The 20,349-nt window shown below is 38.1% G+C and overlaps 1 protein-coding gene across 3 annotated transcripts in view; it reads right to left on the bottom strand.

Moving 5' to 3' along the window:
- Positions 1 to 20,349, bottom strand: part of PTCH1 (patched 1) — an 86,542-nt gene that overhangs the window by 6,363 nt on the left and 59,830 nt on the right. For all 3 annotated transcript variants that reach the window (XM_063454965.1, XM_063454964.1, XM_063454966.1), the window contains 6 exons: positions 13,319 to 13,499; positions 11,998 to 12,278; positions 8,675 to 8,812; positions 6,082 to 6,224; positions 1,015 to 1,114; positions 208 to 462 (listed from right to left, as the gene is read on the bottom strand). In XM_063454965.1, the coding sequence (XP_063311035.1) occupies positions 208 to 462; positions 1,015 to 1,114; positions 6,082 to 6,224; positions 8,675 to 8,812; positions 11,998 to 12,278; positions 13,319 to 13,499 (1,098 nt within the window). The remainder of the gene's footprint in view (positions 1 to 207; positions 463 to 1,014; positions 1,115 to 6,081; positions 6,225 to 8,674; positions 8,813 to 11,997; positions 12,279 to 13,318; positions 13,500 to 20,349) is intronic.

Genomic DNA, 20,349 nt, shown 5'->3' with positions numbered 1-20,349 from the left:
ATTGTAGGTTTCTTTGAACGACTTGCAGATTTTTTTTAATCAGATATTTTGGCCCAAGTATTTACTACAATTAATGGTTTAGTGAAATACCTGTCTCGTTTTGCTTTGTATTCAGATTATAATATCAATAGACGTTATCCAGTAGCACAGTCCTGCAAAATTTGTAACTATGTCTATAATAAAGCAATACATATAATTAAAACTTACCGTGCACCTAGGAAACACTGGGTTCCCTGTGGCCTGCACAATGACTTGACGGGACGGAAGGCCAGAACCATGGTGTGCTTCGTACTGATGTAGCTCTTCGCTGATTCCTGAAACTGTGGTCTGAGAACTGTATTCTGAATCAGAAGAATCTGACCCGTTGTGTGGTTGCCGAGGAAGGACAGGAAAACGTACGATATTTGGTGGAGGATCTGGGGAAGGCATGGATAACCTATCTGTTCCATTAATCGGAGATACCTACAAAAATATAAATATTTTCATTGTAATATTGTCAATTGTAATATAACACTTAAACACTTGAGAAAGAATTCTGAGTTTTATTTAACTGATGTTTGTGCTAAATTTACACACAGAAAGTAAATTTTTCCCTTTTACAAAAAATGCATATATTAGAAATGCTAAAGCATGAGGAAGGCTGAACTTGATGGACGTAAGTCTGTTTTCAGCTATGTAACTATGTAGTAAGCATATCATCTAATTCAAATGGGAGATTATTTGGCTGGAAGTAACATCCAGTACTTTTTCAACATTTGTGGATATATAATGAAATTAAATGTGTGTCTTTTCTCAGAAACACTTCCTGATAACTTTACAATACAATGCATCATAGTCCAGCTGGAAGAGAAAATGCAATAAAAAAAAAAAAAATTTCCCTAAGAAAGTGTAATCTTATTTTTGTTACTGTTATATATTTGGAAATTATACAAATGAGGCAAGGCTGAACAAAAAAAAAATATATTTTAACTATAATTATTCAGTTACTGTACAATATCTAATTGCTGCACTGACCTCAGGGTAAGGTCCAAAAAATGACAGCAAAACAGGAAGTAGCACCAATCCGTTCAGGACCCCAAGAAGAGTTAATATTGCCAGGACTGCAAAGAAGTATCTAAAGAATGGGAAAAAAAAAATAGTATTTTGCTAAATGAACATTTAAGAAAAAACAAACAAAAAAAACCCAAAACATATTCACATAGTAAGTTCATAAACAGTCTCGGTTACAAAACATGCATCAAAAGAATTTTGAAGTAACAAAAAAGCACACATTAACAAGCAACCACAAAACAGATAGTGGTAACACGTTTTACCTTAAGTGCTACATTCCACAGTTCAGTGTTAGTTAGAAGAAAAGAAAATGGTTTATATTGTTAAACATCAGAAAGTCTTAATAAATAACAGCTATTCATGTAAGTGTTACACAAGGCACAGAAATATGGAATGTGATTTAAATAAGGGATTGAACTGAGAGCACAAACATAATACCACCCCTCCTCTACTCTACCCATTAGTGAGAACCCAGAAGATGGAAACAAAATGAAGGCAAGGTGGGGGTGGAGGGGAGAATTTAAACAATTTAGTTTACAGGGAGAATAAGACCTTCTCCCAGTGTCTAATCCACTGTGTGAAATGCTCCTAAAACTTACCAAGCAATCTCTCATTAAATCTCTAGTTGATCAGGTAAGGGTATTTTTTATTCTTTCTTTAATGACCATTTTCCCTCATGAAATTCAGTGTGTTTCTGTTTTACCACATAGCTTAAAATTGCATACATTTTGAACAGAGGAACAGGGTTTTTGTTTAAGAAAATGCTTTCCATTCTATTTGTGCCTCAGCATTGTACAGAGAAAAGAGCTCTACAATGGCCAAGCTGCATTGCAGGCTAATCTTTTGTTGATCAATTTAGCATCTCTGAATACTCTTGTTTTGAGTGAGCCAATTCAAATATAAAAGCCCAAGTAATGGGGAAGAAGTAGAAAATGCTCAAGTGGATGTTGTTTCCCATCGCTGAGAATTTATTGTGCTGCCTTATTTAGTAATACCAAGGTTTAAAGAAATAGGTTTCTTTAAACAGTTCTAAATTGATAGTAAAAAGTACCATAACTACTCACTTAGAATAGTATTGTTAGTCAAGATGTATTAACACTTTTCTAGCTTAAATTAGTACTAGTCTGGTAGTAAAAAGTAAATATGAAGCGGGTATGGAAAACTGAAGGACGTTTTTACATAAATAGAGACATTTTCCTGCAGTTATAGTAGTTTCATTGATAAAATAATTGTTGTCTTGCAAGAAAATACTTTTTCTCATTTTCAAATATCCAATCATTAACTAGTTCTATGTTATTAACTAGTTCTATGTTACTCATTTTATCAGTCTCAAAAGGATGAAAGACTGATTTCACCCTGCTGAAAAAGTAAAGCAGTCACTCCAAGGGTTTAACCCCTTAAGGACAGACGACGGATATATTCCGTCATGATTCCCTTTTATTCCAGAAGTTGTGTCATTAAGGGGTTAACTGACTGTGCTTTAACCATTCTGTCAACATCTCTATGGCTTGTGTCAGTGGTGTGATGTATCTGGCACTGGTTGGGCTGTGAAGCTCAACTTGGATTATACGGCCAGCCATTACCTATTCAGCTAGAGACTAGTACAGATAATGTGGGCAGATTTCAATTAACTATCATATCAATCAAACAATTTTACGCAGCTCTGTCACCATCCGGGTGACAATTTCCAAAACCCCTGACGGTGACCTCGCTGCTGGCTGTCCGTGCACAGGAAGGGGAGTTATGCTTACCTGAACCTGTTGCTACTTAGTCTTATTGTATCTTTTAAAATTCAGTGAAATTCCAACACAGATAATGTGAGTTTTTAAAAAAAAAAAAAGATTTTATCTTTATGAAATACTCATATTAATTAAACACACTAAACGTGTTCAAATTAGATCAATATTGTTGTCATAACAGAGAAGTTGGAAATCAGAGTGTGCCAATTGCTGGCCTAAGATTAATGCTTGCAGTTAGTGTAGTATTCTAAACATCAAATAGATTACAGATAAAATCATTGCTGATTGATAAAAAGGTATTTCGAGTGTTTACACATTACAAGACAAGGGATTCTCTAACTGCACAGGTTACAAAGAAGGAGTTAATAACTCATTGGCACAAACAGAGTGTTTGTTTTTAACTTTTTTTTTTTTTCTACTTTTCTTTTTCTATGAAATAACAACACACAAATATCCCAGTTATGTAAACATCTTGGAAAATCTTAGCTCCATTAGCACAATCAACAAGCCAATGTCCTCTTCAAATGTAAACCAAGCAGAACTTTAGACTGGGATTTGTATCAACAATGGGCCCCAGAAACATTTGCATGTCATCCATCTACAGCTAGAATAAACAATCAGATTATATTTCTGTCTACTTTGCATATACAATGTCTGTTAATTTACTCAATTTTAGTGGAGCACATCCTTGAGCTAATCTTTCTCCCTTTCCAAATGTTCTGGAACCTTGGTAATCCCCAGGAACAATAGAATTACGTTAGGTTATTCTACATCCATCATGGAAAAAAACAAGGACAATTCGAGACAGATTTCACATCAAGGTCAATGGTGGAAAGCAAACCTAAAATTATAGATTTTAAACACACCAATGTAGAGACATATTCACCATCGCCCTCCATCTATCTGGCAATACAATCAACCAGTTCAAATATTAGCTAGTTAAATCAAAAGACTGACGTTTAACTACATGATTCTTTCTCTCAAAAATCAAAGTATCTTGACTCTTTCATAGAAACTGTGTTACCATAGTGGAAATAACAGGACTGGCAAATAGCTGCATGTGCTGGAAAATTCCTAGAAAACATGTGTGCCCATGTGAATTAACACCAGAGATTTAAAATCATATCTAATAATTTCTCAACTTCTACAAACAAAACCATTCCTGAGGCGATTACAAAATGCGTTCTACAATCTTCTCCATCTTGTGCTGTTAATAACTAGTCTGAAACCACTATATTTATTGTCACACATTGTGTATTATTTTCTCAATGGTCTGTCTATTTTAACAAGAAAAAGTTCATCTGCCCATCCTCCACCAGGTTTCAATCTCTCTCCCAGGCTTATTTTCTCTTTTTTTGCCGCGAGGTTTGGCCACAATGAACCAGTGTTACCACTAAGATTAGTCATTTTACAGAGCTCCACAGGTTGTTTGTAATGGAAAGGGATCTATTTCACTGCACTTATCAAATTCCCTTTAAAAGAAAACCCTCCTCGGAGCTGACAAACTAACATTCTTAATTAAATCCACAAGAAACAACCTAGTATTTAATGCTTTGCAGAAACATCATCTTCTCATGTCTTAAAGTAACTAGCAGCAATAAGTCCTCCACTCAGTGTACAACAATTTGTTTCATTTATTTTTTAATAAAATTAAAATTCTACTGTCATGCATTTTTCAAGTTCATTACAAATTGTGTGTTTTTTGGTAAGTAAATAAAATGCAGTTCTTAGTAAGAATACTTGTAGCTTTAAGTATTGATTTATTGTACTTTACAAACTGTTGAATGAATATGTTATATATGAACATGGCAATATAATCAAATAACATAGCTATAAAAGCTTTTAAAAGGATGGAGCTTAACTTAGAAGGAATTCCATACATTTAAATATCTTGTCATCAAAGACAATATCTGCAGAACATATTTCTTTACAGGCTTGCTGCTCCCATGAAAACTCATACAGTAAATATGAACAGGTGGGGAGGCACACATAAAACCAAGTATAAATCAAGATTTTACAATAAATGTATATACTTATAGCACATGATGTCTTTAACCTTTTACATACCTCCCAACTCCCGAAACCCCAAAAGTGGGAGGGGTAAAGGGGTGGGTCAGCAGCAAAAGAGTATTACTGGCTCCACCCAAAGGATGCCCAAGTTACTGGCAGGTCAGCCTGTTGTGCATGCACACCAGGCTACCTACCAATCATGTAAGGTGAGCCCACTGAGGGCAGACCCTACAAGGAGCACTGTTTTCAGTGCTCTCTGCAGGGTCCTGGTGCCCTGGACATAGCAGATGGCTTCTAATTATTATTATTATTATTACTGGTATTTATAAAGCGCCAACAGATTCCGCAGCACTGTACAATTAGTGGAGAACAAACCGTATACACAGACAAATACAAAAGGTAGAGAGGGCCCTGCAGGTAATCTGAGATCTAACCATTTTAGCTCTTTTATACAAAGTGCATAGCTAGATAGCCCATGAGCTTACAATCTAAAGGATACCGTGGGGATTTGAGACAAGAGGTAGCAGGGGAAATTTGGAAGTGATGGCTAAATAAGTAAACAGAGAGTTGCAGCTATTGGTAGAGTATAGAGGGATTGAAGAGGTAAATGAGAGAGAATTTTAAACAGCTGGAGGAGCATGCTATATATTTAGGGGGAGTCTGGGTGGGCGGAAAGAGGGGCAGGTAGGTGGGTTGAGCCGAGTAGAATTGTAGAAGCTTGCAGTAAAGAGTAATGGCAAATGGGCCTAGGGAGCAGAGATAAACAGTTATATCAATGTATTTACAGCTAGGAGTGGCAAGCATGGGGGGAGGAGTAGGAGAGGACAAGAAACAGTTGTGATTTACAATTTAGAATTTTGCCAATCAAATTCTAACAGCCAGATTACTAATTACTACATGTAGCTGCAAGTACAGGATACTACAGTAGTAAGCTATAGAAAACATTATTATAAGTACGTAATCGAGTGGCAAAGGTGAAAGAGATCCAGTGGAGCATCTTCTGAATTTCAATTTGTACCTTTAAAGCTGTAGCGTTCAATTGTAGAGGCTTGCAGTAAAAATATAATGGGAAATCGGCCTTCAAGCTGTAGCGCTTGTGTTCTGCTTGCTGGGGAAAAAAGCGGGACACTAGGGAACTAAGCCGGGAAAGCTGGACATAACCTGAAAATCTATTCTATTTTGATCTGGGATCTTTCATGGCTAGTTTATTATGACTTAATTATTCTGTAATGATCTTTAGATAGAGATGCAGGGGTAAGAGACACAGTGAAACACGCTTTACCTGACAATGAAGTCAAACTCTGATCCAGCCAGCATAAGGACACCCAACAGGGTAGAAACTGCTCCATCCAACACAGGGGCAAACATATGTTCCAACGCAAGAACGGCTCGTCGATTCTTGTCCCCAATAGCAGTAAGAAATGCCTGCAAAATTGCAGTTGGTAATATAAGTATAGAACATGGCTTCTACCCAATGCATGTAAAACAATGGCAGTGACATGGATAAATGAGCTGTGATGGATATGTATGATGATCAGAAGGCTAACTGACCCAAAAAGGAAATCACCGCCCGGTCAGCAATTAGCTTGCCAACCATTCTTATCTCATGTGCTAAGCAAAAATGGTTCCTTAATCTCTTCACATATGCTGTATAATGGAAAAAAAGAATATTAGTTTAACTTCTTGGAACAGTCATACTGGGTGAAATCCAAACTAACTGTAGCCAAGATTGGTATTATACAGAATGTTCCCCCTTCTGTTCTAACAGTTCTAAGGTGTTAAGAATGTGTGTCAACATTATATTTCCCTAAGATGTTAAACACAGACAGAATCGCTTACCTAGTGGATATATGTGTGAATGTATATATTTATATACATGTATATATAATTGCTATACTTGTCTACTTATCTCAAGTAGGATCTTGGGAAAAATCCACCAAGGCTCAGTAATTCCAAGAGATCATATTTCTACAATACTCCCAGAATTTACTCGACATGCAAATGTGCATAGACGGGCATCATCGTTCAGACTTGATCTTACATTTCTGCTGGTACTATCAGCAATTGAGCACTGCTTTTTATACCGAATTCTGGCTTGTGATCCAACATGACCAATAACTCGGAACCAAACAATTTTGGAACTTGTCAGCATGATGCAGTTTCTGGTCTAGGGTTGAAGTATTTCTGTCAACTTGTTACCTTTAAAAGACAATGAAATTTTCCCAGTAGTTCTTGTCTAGCTGTGCTCATCTGCATAATAAACTGGTAATTCTGGGAGAACTGTGTAAGAAGATTGCTTGGAATTACCGAAGCCAAGGCACATTTTTTTTAGGTCCTACTTGAGATGGTAAGCTAATTTCAGCAGGACCATAAACACCACCTTCTGTTCCTGTACGACCAACATGTCCTGTTGCACCAATTGTTTTTAGTTTACCTATTGTACAGCACTGCAATATATGTTTTATAATAATATGAAGATGATGCACAACAGTAAATTTTGAATTGTTAGCAGTGAGTTACCAAGCTAATAGATACATTTATCATTCAAAAGAATGATATCAATTTCTATTAGGAACCTTATTTTCAGGTAAAAAATTTCAATAGTTCTGCATGCTTTGACCAAAATATTAATAGAGATATCATTGTTTAGTAGTGTCATTTTGGGCCTTGCAAATATCTCAAAGAAATGTGCATAAACATGCTCAGAAAGACACAATCACAGGACTCAGACTTGCCAACAATAATTGCGACATTGTTCCATTACAGACTCTCTCAAGTCTGTAACAATCTCCCAAACACTCATATTTATGCATACTCGGACATCCACTCACATACATACTCTCCCAAAAAGACAGTTCTTACAGTCATCATATACACAAACACTCAGAAGCAGTCACACACAGCTGGCAATATGCAATTGCTGGTAAACTTACGGAGATGTCATATTAAGCAAATAGGGCTGGCTAACAGGTAATGTCACTTACATGACAGACCAGCCCATGCATGACAGGGCCTTGGTCATCAGTGCTGAAACAAATACATGTCTCCCAGCTCCTCTTTGCACAGAAGGAGAGAGTAAGCTAAGATCCCAATGCTGAACTAAATTCCAATGATCAGGCTGGCTACTGACAGAACAAACTCTGCAATGCTGTGCAACTCTAATGGCCAGCCCTGCACAATAAATTAGGATCCTATTTCTCCAATTCCTCCCGGGATAAGGCCACCTGCACACCGTCAACTCATCACAATACTGTATGGGACTTAACCCACTCAGCACTGGGACAATGTCTGGTCAGCTATGTCTTCAATCTTTCAGCAGGGAGATTCTGAGGCTGCCTCCTGTAATCCATTTGCAAATCTCCTTAAATGGACACTATATGCACCCAGACCACTTCAGCTCATTGAAGTGGTCTGGGTACCGTGTTCTTATTACCCTTAGTGCTGCAATGTTAGACATTGCAGTTCCAGAGAAACTGCAATGTTTACATTGCAGCACTAAGTCTGCCACTAGATGGCTTCCTGGTTTGAAACAGACCTTTGGTCCGGTATCTGGCGTTTGATGTCCGTGCATTGCGCATTAGAACCTGCTCGTCACAGAACGGATGAGGAGCTTTGACCCAGGGCAGAGGGACATCAGCACTGGGATCAGGTAAGTAAATAAAGGGTTTTAACGAGGTGGAGGAGCGAGGGGCACAAGGTAGGGGGGAGTGATAGTGCCAAGGGTACAACTTTGTATTTCTGGCATTAGTATCCCTTTAACCCGTCCATAATGCTATCAGAAACTTGCTTGCCACTGCACACTTGCCTACAAAGATAATAGAAAAATGCTGCCACAAACTGCCTGGATATTGAGTTAAAGCAATAACTACACTTACCAGTGCCACATGGACAGTAAATTCCACTCCAATACCAACAGAGGCTATCAGGATCACTACAGGCACAGCACTCAGTTTAATGCCAATAAGTCCCATCATTCCAAAAAGTTCAACTGTCATGAGTGCCAATACCATGACCTAAAGAAAAAGGGAAAAAAAGACACAAATCAGAAAATATCAAGCGACATCGGATATAAACAAGGGAGAGAGATAAAATCAAAACAAAATACAAAATAAAAGGAAAAAAGACAACCTGCAATAAAGTAAAATGTTATCAACTGTTTATATACATTTAATGATTTAGAAACATAATGAGTGTATAACATCTGTGTTACAAGTAGCAATGAGCACAGCAGGCAGGTTCTATGAACCATATCAATAATCCCCATTTTTATAGGATTCCTTACATGTCCATATTAAAGCACAAGAGGGATTGCAAATAACCCTTGACCATGACTACCCTTGCCTCTTTAGTCAGAATAAAATGAATTAGTAAAGATTGTGATGACAAAGATGCAGACGAGGGGATTACTGAAACCATCACTTAAAGGGATACTATAGTGCCAGGAAAATAAACCCATTTCCCTGGCACCATAGACTCTTGGAGAGCCCCCGTCCCTCGGGGCCCCCCTCTCTCAGCGCTGAAGGGGTTAAAACCTCTTTAGCCACTTACCTTAATCCAGCGCTGGTGACCTCTCCTCCCCGCCGATGTCAGCTCCCAAGTGGAGCCGAATGAGCATGCGCAGCCAGAGGCGCGCACGCATTCAAACCCGCCCATAGGAAAGCTTTACTCAATGCTTTCCTATGGGGATCTTATTTGATGCTGGACTCCGTGAGGACGCCCAGCGTCAATTAAGTGTGAATTTACTCAGTGTAAATCGTGGAAGCAGCCTCTAGTGGCTGTCAGTGAGACAGCCACTAGAAGCTGGATTAACCCTGCAATGTAAACAGGGCAGTTTCTCTGAGACTGCTATGTTTTCAGCTGCAGGGTTAAAACTAGGGGGACCTGGCACCTAGACCACTTCATTGAGCTTAAGTGGTCTGGGTGCCTATAGTGGTCCTTTAAAAAAATAGTAAGATTAAGTACCATAAAATACTAAATAAAATGAGAAGTCTTATCTTACACGGAAGACTATGGCGTGACTGTGTAGATTGGCATTAAAGGGAAACTATAGTCACCAAAACAACTTTAGCTTAATGAAGCAGTTTTGATGTATAAATCATGCCCTTGCAGTCTCACTGTTAAATTCTCTGCCATTTAGGAGTTAAATCTCTTTGCTTAAGCAGCCCTAAGTCACAGCTTGCATGCAATTTGCAGAGCCTTCCTTAACACTTTCTGTTTAATTTAGAATGTATCATCTCCTGCTCTGTTAATAGCTTGCTAGACCATGCAGGAGCCTCCTGTATGTAATTAAAGTTCAACTTACAGAGTAGGAGATAAAAATGTTTAAAGTAAGTAACATCTGATTGAAAATAAAACCATTTAGTTTTCACGCAGGCTGTTTGAGCCACAGCCAGGGGGAGGTATGGCTAGGGCTGGAGTAAGAAACAAAAGTGATTTCACTCTTAATTGGCAGAAAATTGAGCAGTGAAAATTCAGAAGCATGATCTATACACAAAAACCACTTCATTAACCTAAAGCTGTTTTGGTGACTATAGTGTCCCTTTAGGGTTACCACATTTCCTCTTCGAAAGATGACTCTTAAACAAAATGTACATTGAAGGTCTGAATATCTGTGGTGTTTCAATATAATTTTCCACATGTGCCTACTGAAACAGAAGTCTGTTTAAACTATTTTTATATTAAAAGCAAAATAAGTTACCTGTGCACTATCCCAAATCCCTATGCACAGAAATAACATGAGTTTTTAGTAGCATTCCAATTGGATTAACCCGTTCACTACAGAGCACTTTACATTTGGAAAAATATTACATATTAGTTTAACATGTATTTGAAGCAAAGAATGCATAGTTAGCATATATAATTATATAAATATGTAACATATCAATTTTATTTAATATGTAATTATAGAAATGTACACAATTTGAAATGTTTACTTATTCGTTCAGCCTATTTAAGAATATTTGGGAAACTAAAAACTTTAAACAGTATAAAGTGTTCTTTATCTTGCACTATTTCACACAGAATGTGAAATGTTCATATAAAGCAAAAATGCCATAATAAGGAATTGACTTAACTCTTGGTCCTCAAGAGGTTAAGACGGTCTAAGGAAGTATTATATGATTATGTGATTGATACACAGAACAGGTAGTAATACTACATCGTTTCTTTTACAGTACAGTGTACAATCCCAGGAAGCAGCATGAGCATATGAAAAATCCTATCTCAAAAATCACCATGGAATAAATGGCTGTAAACAGAATAAATGGCTCAAAACAGAATGCAGGATTAATAGGAGCCTTTACCACCACCATTTGGTGTCCATTGGTTTTGCTGCATAGTAAACTTTCTACAACACTTTAAAACACTGTTAAATGAAAACTCCAATACCATAACCACTACAATGCTCAGTAATAGTTATGGCGCTAGGAGTGCCTCTGTAAGTGGTCATGTTAACTCATTTATCTTGATCACATTTTGAGAATAACAAAATATGAAATGTAGCTCAGAGGAATATAAATTTGATACAAATGCACTTATTAAGCACATTATTGTCTTTATGCAATTTCATGAAAAGGATGAACTTGTATTCAATTATTGAGGCAGTTGGTCAACAAGTCTGTCTTTTATTAGGCTTCTATTAACATGGTAGTTCACTAATGTGTGAATTGTTATGAATTCAAGTAAATTCAGAGTGAATTAAAACTATAGGGCAAAACTGCTGCTGACTTGGAGAATTTTCACAATGCAGGTATCTTGGCCTAAAATGCAAATTAACTTTCAATTAATTTTGACTTTCCAACATTAACACTTTAGTGAAACAACCTTAATGTATTTAATTGTAAGTAATATATACGTTTTGTAAAAAGTAGTAGAAAAAGTAGTAGAAAAAATTTATAGCTTGCCATTTATCTTAAACAAAATATACATTTTTTGCTTATAAACAATTTGTAGAAAACAATCTGGTTGTTTTAAGATTTACAAAAAAGAAATACAAGTGGTATAAAGGATTACGTTTCAAAGGTTTACTGCGTAGCCATGAACCCTCCCTTCTCTTCCCCTTCGAAGTCGAATAAACATATCATGAATGATGTAACATACTTTATTCCAGCAGAGATCCAGACATAAACAAACCTAGCTGGCTGTAGCAAGAGCTATGCCGAAAGGAATTTGACTACAACAAAGAACCTTATTAACTTACAATGATTCCAGCAGTCCAGGGGTTCAAGAGAAAAAGGGCACACACCAGAAACGTACAGGCCAGAACTACGCTGATGGACAGAAGCAGCCAGTGACGAAGCCCAATGTACTGCTCCCAGAACAGAAACGGGTAGCCATTTGGATAGCTTGACAACCCAAGACTGGTATAATTGTTGCAAATAGCTCGAACTTTCTCAATAGCTTCCACAAAATCTGACGTTTCACGCAGACCGTTGAGGTAGAAAGGAAACTGGGCATACTCTATCGGCTCGGCTGCACGAACTGTAAAGGGAAAAAAACAATAAATTGTAAAAATGTAGACGAAAACCACAATAATTAAAATGTCTGATATCTGAAAAGGTTTTTGAATTAGTAAATTTGAATAATTTACCAGTTCCATTTTTTATTTATCTTTAGCCAGTTCAATCTTTTATTTGTTATAGTAATAGTAATACAACATTGTTGTTACATCGGTAGATACATGAACGGACTCACACCCCAGCCATTAAATCAGCTAGTCTTCAGTTAATGTCGTGTGTGTTCAACCCTGCAGGGCCACTTGGTTGACTTGCTAAACATGATTTGTCCTATTATAATCTCAACTATAAATTTTCATTAAGACAAGACTTGGCTGGCTGCCATACAGCCCTAGGATATATATAATTTTCTTTAAAACTTTTTTTTTTGGACATTTCAACTGAATAAAGCAAACAAACAATATAGGTGTAATTACTTCAAAGATCAACCTACAAGAAGACAGAAAGTGTGCATTTGCCAGCCACATTACCCATATTGCCAGAAAGGGGTAGCAGAAGAGTAGGGAATAAGGGAATAAGGTACGAGTGAAAAACAAACAGAACAGGCCTGAGTGGTAGAATTCTTTAGAACACGAATATGAAAACAGTCTCTTAGCTTCCAAACTTGGCACAAGCCGCATAGAACTATTTTATTTAGCCTACTAAAACACACACAGCATGCACTGTAATAAACTACAAGCTTAGGATATTCTACTGGTAGATTATTGCCTATGTTAACCCATAACATGCTAGAAGCTATATAAAATAGTTATTGTCCAATGTTTTAGTGCTCCTAAACTAAAAATTAAATACATTAAAATAAATTAACACTTGGTATATTCAATGTTTAAAGTAACAATCTACTTTTTTCATTCAACAGAAAGTAACTATAAAATGGCTGTCAAAAATAAAATACTGCAGTCTGCTGAAGCAGTGCTAGATCTGCTCAATGTCATCTAGAAAACAGAGCTGGGATGGAGGAAACGGTTCATAAACATTTAAGGCCAGAGACTCAGTCGTACTTACTTGTCTTGGTGTCCGGCATGAAGTCTGCTTTGTCATGGACCCATTCTGGTGGATGAGGGCGGATATTGGCTTGGGATGCAGCATATGCCACAGGATCATTACTCACCCAGGCCGTTAAGTAGATGTAGAAAGCATTAGGATGAACGATTCCATCTGCATCTACCAAGCGTTGTTTAGTTAACTGAACAAAAGAAAAAGAAGTGAGAAGTCGGAAAGAAGTAGCTATAAGTTTGTAAAAAAAATACTAATTCAATTATTACAAAGAAAGGGTCAAAAAGATAAACACTTTGTTTTTCATGTGAATGTAGTTCACAGAATTCAAATACAATTATTTTTTGTCTCAGATCATGCGCAGGTAAATAAATAAAAAGCAAATATTCCATGCTAACATATTTGCCAAATTTATTTTAAAAATTGTACGTAAGCGCTATTTGTTCAACTGATCAGAGCAGGAACAGTTGCTACATAAAAGTCAGTAAATAAGCACTTGCTTATTTCACCATGCGTCAAAATTGTTCATGCTAAAAAGAATCAATTTTTTTTTTTCTCTATAAAATAAAACAGGGTTATTCACTTCGGAGACAATTGTCAAGAATTCAAAGTGAATTTCAAATTTAAGGCAACAATAGTTGAACTGAAAATATTCTTCAAGGCAGTCATGCTTCTAATTTGACTACTTTGGTCTGGAAATCACTTTGATTTTCTGACAATTCTCGCTTTACTACATAACCCTGTACGAAAATTGCCTTTATACTTTACTAGTCTTAATAAGCCCTCCACTGATTTTTGTCCAGGACCTTTCTCATACAATTGCTGTGTTCTGAAGCAAATGAAGGTCATTTGGTTGAGAGTACTTCTGAATATAGCTAACGAAGAATTAAATATTTTTTTATAAGTAGTGCTTCTAAGTGTAGCTATAGAAGAAAGTCATTTTAAAAGGATAAAATGAGTACTTCTGCATGTAGATAATGAATATATTAGAATTCCCTTGGTAGTTCTTTCAAATGTAGCAATAACAGAAGCTATAATAGAAGGTAATATTGTTGGGAGCAGGTCCGAATGTAGAAATTGTAGAAGGTAATTCCTTTGGAGAAATTCCAAATAGATCTAAAGCAGAAGGTAATTTCATTTGGAGTAATTCCAAATGTCGCTACAGGAGAGGACTATGTTGTTGGGAGTACTTCCTGATATATTAATGGTAGAAAGCATTTTGGAGGGATATAGTTGTACTATGTATTTCATAGTTCTTCCAAGTTCTTCGAAGCAGAATCTCGTAACACTTTCTATTTCAAATGTTAATATATTAATGAGTACCATGTCAAATAAAAATGGCTATATGAGTAATCTAGTATTAATCCTTCGTTTTTGATTATATTTTTTGCAATTTTTTTCACGTGATTATTCATTGATCGTATATATATATATATATATACACACATACATATATATTTATAAAGTAGATCCTTGCACTCAGGCTGTAGGTTGGTTAAGAGCCCGGTTGCAATACCAGGGCTCCAGTATCCAAATGCTGTATACAGACGGCTGCACTCACGGTCTTAAATAAAATGTAACTTGTATTCCATAATTGTTAAAAGCAAGTCAACGTTTCAGTCCTAATTAAGGACTTTCTTAGGATCATAGTTAACTATGATCCTAAATAAAGTCTGAGTGTGATTGTTCTTTGTAAGAATTTGGTGGTGTTTAAAAGTCAGAAGGATCTGGAGCATATGATGTTGATTTGTTTTCTTAAAACAAAAATGATAAACATCTCTGCTTTTTAATTACACTAGAACTAAAAAGAATGGCAATGGATAAACAGTTGCTGCATTCCAGAGAAATACGACTCTCCATCTAACAAAAACAATTAATTTTTTTTCTTCCCCCTTCCCCTTCTAATTACACTAGCAACCCTGTTCCTTCATTGCATCCAAGCCCCGCCTAATGGACCAGCATGATCAACAAATGTCTACAGCTGGGTGGAGGGGGTTCTGGGAGGGATGACCACGCTGGGGAAACATTTTGCACAAACAAAGCAATACAGAAAAAGAAATAAGCCTTGCAAACATCCTTCTATACGCCTGGGTTCAGTTAAAGGGACTCTACAGGCACCCAGACTACTTCATCTCATTTAAGTGTCCCTGTTCCCTTAACCCTGCAACTCAAATCATTGCATTTTTTTTTTAAACAATGTTTATATTGCAGTGTAAAGACTACCAGACAGAACACTAGAGGCGCTTCCTGCAGTTTCACGCTTTACGTGATGGTGTCCAGCTTTTAGAAAATCTGCATAGGAAAGCATTGAGGCAATGTTCTCCTATGGGGAAAGCCTACTGAGTGTGTGACATTGCTTTCCTAAAGGGAAAGCCTAATGAGTGTGTGACGTTCCTTTCCTATAGGTAAAGTCTAATGCGTGAGTGGCGTTCTTTTCCTAAGGGTGCTAGTTAGCCTGGAATATGAGTCATGAGCTGGTTAATGTCATATGACCGCTCTCAGCCAAAGAATGGCTGGCGATATCGACTTCCGGTTTCTGCAGGAGCCAGACGTTGTCACTGGCCACTGCAGGACCCTCAGCAGAGACTCAGGTAAGATAACAAACTGCCCATTACCAGGGAATTACATTATGGCAGTAGGCAGTTCTTATATATTAACAAACATATTTGAGTGAAGATGTTGGGAGCATCAGCTCAGGAGTAGCTGTACTGCAGGAAGCTGTTCCTTCTAACAGCCGTGGGAACAGCACCTCTAGTACGGGTGGGGTTGAGAGTGTAAGGAAGGCTTGACAGGTTGGGGTGGTAGGGGACTCTATTATTCAGAGAGTAGATAGGGTAATCTGCCACTCTGATCGTCTCAACCGGACAGTTTGCTGTATCCTGGGTGCTCGGGTCCGGCATGTTGCCGACAGAGTGGAGGGATTATTGGGAGGCGCTGGGGATTACCCAGCAGTCATGGTCCATGTTAGTATCAATGACAAAGTCGGAGGAAAATGGAAGGTCCTAAAGCATGAGTTCAGGGAACTAGGAAGTAAACTAAAGAAAAGGACCTCCAAGGTAATATTTTCAGAAATATTACCTGTGCCGCGCGCTACAGCAGAAAGGCAGCAGGAGATTAGAGAGGTCAATGCGTGGCTGAAGTCTTGCTGTAGGAAAGAGGGTTTGGGGGTTTTAGAGCACTGGGCCGATTCTTTTAGCTTGGGTACAACCTGTAAAGCCGGGATGGATTGCACATAAACGGAAGAGGGTCTGCTGTGCTGGGGGATAAGATGGCTAAAATGTTGGAGGAGACAATAAACTAGTAGATGTGGGGGGGGGGGGGGGGGAGGGGTTAAAGCAATCTAGAAAATGAAAATAGGATAGAAAGGAGATGGGCTTTAGCACAGTATAAGGGGTCTGGAGATGGGGGGAGGAGCAAGCTCAGAACAGAGTACTCATGATAATATTACATGTATGCTTACTAACTTAAATGGGTACACGTTATTTAGGAAGGATAGGAAAAACAAGAAGGGTGGTGGGGTATGTTTGTATGTCAACCATGAGTTAAAGTCAAATCTTAGGCATGTAATTGGGAAAGCTGCAAATCTGGTTAACACGTTAATTATTGTAGATTTTAATTACCCGGACATAAATTGGGATAGAGTGACTAGTACTTCAGCAAGGGGATTTTTGAATGTGTTAAATGACACCTTCATGTCACAACTGGTACAAGCACCAACTAGAAAGGATGCTTATCTGGATCTCGTTATAACAAACAATGTTGATCTTTTGACCAACATTCAAGTAGGGTAACATTTGAGAAATAGTGATCACAATATGGTAATATTTGAAATAAACTCAAAAAAGCAAAAGCACCTGGGGTATACTAAAACTTATAATTTTTAAAAAGCCAATTTCAATAAGATTAGGGCAGCTCTAAAACCTATCGACTGGCATAAACTCCTTAGTGAAAAAAACACTGAGGATAAATGGAAGCTCTTCAAACAAATATTAGAAAGGTACATTTCTCAGTAAGCATCATCGGGTAATAAATATAAAAGAAACAAACTGAAACCAATGTGACTTGGTAGAGAAGTAAAACAAGAGATTATAAATTTAAGAAAAGGGCATTTAAAGCATTTAAATCAGACAAATCAGAGGCTTCCTATATAAGATATAAGGAAGCCAATACTGCTTGCAAAAAGGCAATTAAAGTGGCTAAACTAGAAAATGAGAAATTGATAGCCAAAGAATGCAAAACCAAGCCCCAAGTTTTTTTCAAGTACATCAATTCTAAAAAAAACAAAAATGAAGTATATATATATATATATATATATAATATATATATAAGTGTAGGTACACTGGAAAAAGAGATGGGTCTGTTATTTTATAAAGACCAGGAAAAAGCAAAAATTTTAAATACCTATTTTTCTCCAGTATATATTAATAAGGATTCTATGGCAAGAGATATGCAAATGATTGCTGCAAAAAACTTGCAGATAACTTGTGATTTGGATGACTCGAGACAAGGTACTACAGCAGTTAAAGAAAATTAATGTAAATAAAGCTCTGAGCCGGACGGTATTCACCCACGAGTACTTAAGGAGCTAAGTGGGGAAATAAGTGAACCCCTGTATTTAATCTTTCAAGATTCTTTTGTTTCAGGTAGTGTACTGGAGGATTGGAGGAAGGCAGATGTCGTTGCTATATTTTAAAAGGGTTCAAAATCCTTGCCTGGGAATTATAGACATGTGAGCTTAACTTCTGTGACTGGAATTCCCTGGAATGTAGGAACTCATTGGGAATAACTTTGTTATTGGCAATTATCATCATGGATTTCTTCATGAAATATAGGTCATGTCAAACTAACCTAATTGCATTCTACAAATAAGTAAGTAGCGGTATAGATCAGGGTGTTGCAGTGGATGTGATCTACTTGGATTTTGCCAAGGCATTTGATACGGTTCCTCACAATAGGTTAGTCTTCAAACTAAAAGAAATTGGTATAGATGAATATTCTTGTTCTTGCGTTCAACATTGGTTTAAGGATAAAGTACAAGTTGTCATTAATGGTACATTTTCAGGCTGGACAAAAGTGGTGTCCCTCAAGGTTCTGTTTTGGGACCACTTTTATTTAACATATTTATAAATGATCTTGCAATAGGCATTGAAAGCCATGTTTCAGTGTTTGCAGATGAAACAAAACTTTGTAAAGTGATAAAATGTGAGCAGGATTTTGCTTTGCTGCAGAGGGATTTAGATACATTGGGGGACTGGGCACTAAAATGGAAGATGAAATTTAATGTAGAGAAATGCAAAGTTATGCACTTCGGGGTCAAGAATGCACCAGTAACTTATACCCTAAATGATAATGAATTAGGGATAACCACACACGAGAAGGATTTGGGAATAGTTAAAGACAACAAATTAGGCAGCAATATGCAATGTCAATCTGCAGTTGCTAAGGCCAGTAAAATTTTGTCATGTATAAATAGGGGCATAAATTCTCGGGATGAAAATATAATTTAAAACATTTTTTTATATTCTTTATTTTTGGAGTGCAGTGAAAACAAACATTGACATAGATTTAAGTTGCATTATAAATGGTTATAGGCTTCAAGTATAAACTCAGTATGTCATGAGTAGCTGCACACATTTTTTGGTTTAAAACGTAAAACAAGAATTAGTTGCAGCGCAAGCGTATACAGACAGGCATTTTATACCTTGTCGAGATGGCCAAGATGTGGTCTAAGACATGGTTTGCTAGGACCTTGCGTTGTTACAGGTTATTGTAATAGGCTAGTGAAACCTTAGAAAGGTACAAACTGTTATTGCCACTGGGAGACCAGGCCCTGTTGAAGAGAGTAGTGGGGCGCTTTTCATAGAATACTTTTACACAATTTAGCATGGTGTAGCTAACCGAGGCTCACCGGTCTTGCTGAGTTAAACTAAGGGCACAATATTCTGCAGGTGTCTAACTTTTTGCAGCCACATTATGATTTAATACTAATGGCACCAGGCCACCATTCCATCCTGTCAAGTGGCTAGTGGGAGTAAAAGAGTTGCTACTTTGCAGTGGGAAGTTACATGGTCACCTCGGGGACCTGTGGTCAGTTCATCATGGGTGCTGGATCTTGCCTGTGTAGTCCCCATAGTATGCAGGTGTAGTTCGGCAGGACACTCAGGCAGGACATCCATGTGAGTCTCTACTCGGGGGTGTCCTCCATGCGCCTCTCCAGCCACTGCTGCATGCTGGCTGTCAGGTGTTCATCGCGGCTCTTTCATGGCATGCTGGGGAAGGATGTCCGGCTTTGCGGCAGAGGTGTGCGGCTCGTTACAGTGGAGACCAGTTGGCTGAAAGGTAGGGTTTCTCAGAGTCGCTTGCCTGTTCCATGGGGTGAGTGTTGTCTCGTTGTGCTCCCTTCGCTGGCTTCTGGCCTGTTAAGGCATTGCAAGTGAGTTTCTGTCCAAGGTCTCTGCTGTCAGGCTGTAGCTTGAGGGAAGAGTATTCATTTTCTCTGTCTTCTGCGAGCATGGCATCCGCCATTTTGGGCGAGGTGCCGGGGTCGCTGATCAGGGTGGTCTTGTTCTTGGGCCCTGATTGTAATGCAGCGGTCGAGGTCCCAGGGCAAGGACCGGAATCACCCCCCAGGTCCAGAGGGGGGAGGGGGGAACATGGCTAGATCTACTGTGCTCCAGGCCTTCAGGTCAGGCATCGTTGGGCAGGATAGTGGGGCAGCGGCCGTCCGCCCCACTCACCGCCGGAGTAGGCCCCATCTGGGGTTTCAAAGATTCCTCCTCCAGGGGACTGAAGCTCAAGGAACCAGCCTCTCCCTGGACCCAGTGCCTCCTTTGGGCCAAGGACCAGTGCTGTCGGTTAGCTTTCAGGCTGAAATTCGTAGGTTTATAGGCTTAAAGTAGAGGGATTTGCCGGAGCTGATCACCCTTGCGACCGTCCAGCTCGGCGGTCCGGCCCCGTCTCCTCGAAAATATAATTTTTCCTCTTTATAAATCGCTGGTAAGACCAAACCTTGAATATGCTGTGCAATATTGGGCACCTGT

This window comes from Pelobates fuscus, chromosome 5, assembly GCF_036172605.1.
Source record: "Pelobates fuscus isolate aPelFus1 chromosome 5, aPelFus1.pri, whole genome shotgun sequence".
NCBI lineage: Eukaryota > Metazoa > Chordata > Amphibia > Anura > Pelobatidae > Pelobates > Pelobates fuscus.
The sequence above is the reverse complement of the archived record's forward strand: the minus strand, read 5'-3'. Positions and strand labels throughout refer to the sequence as shown.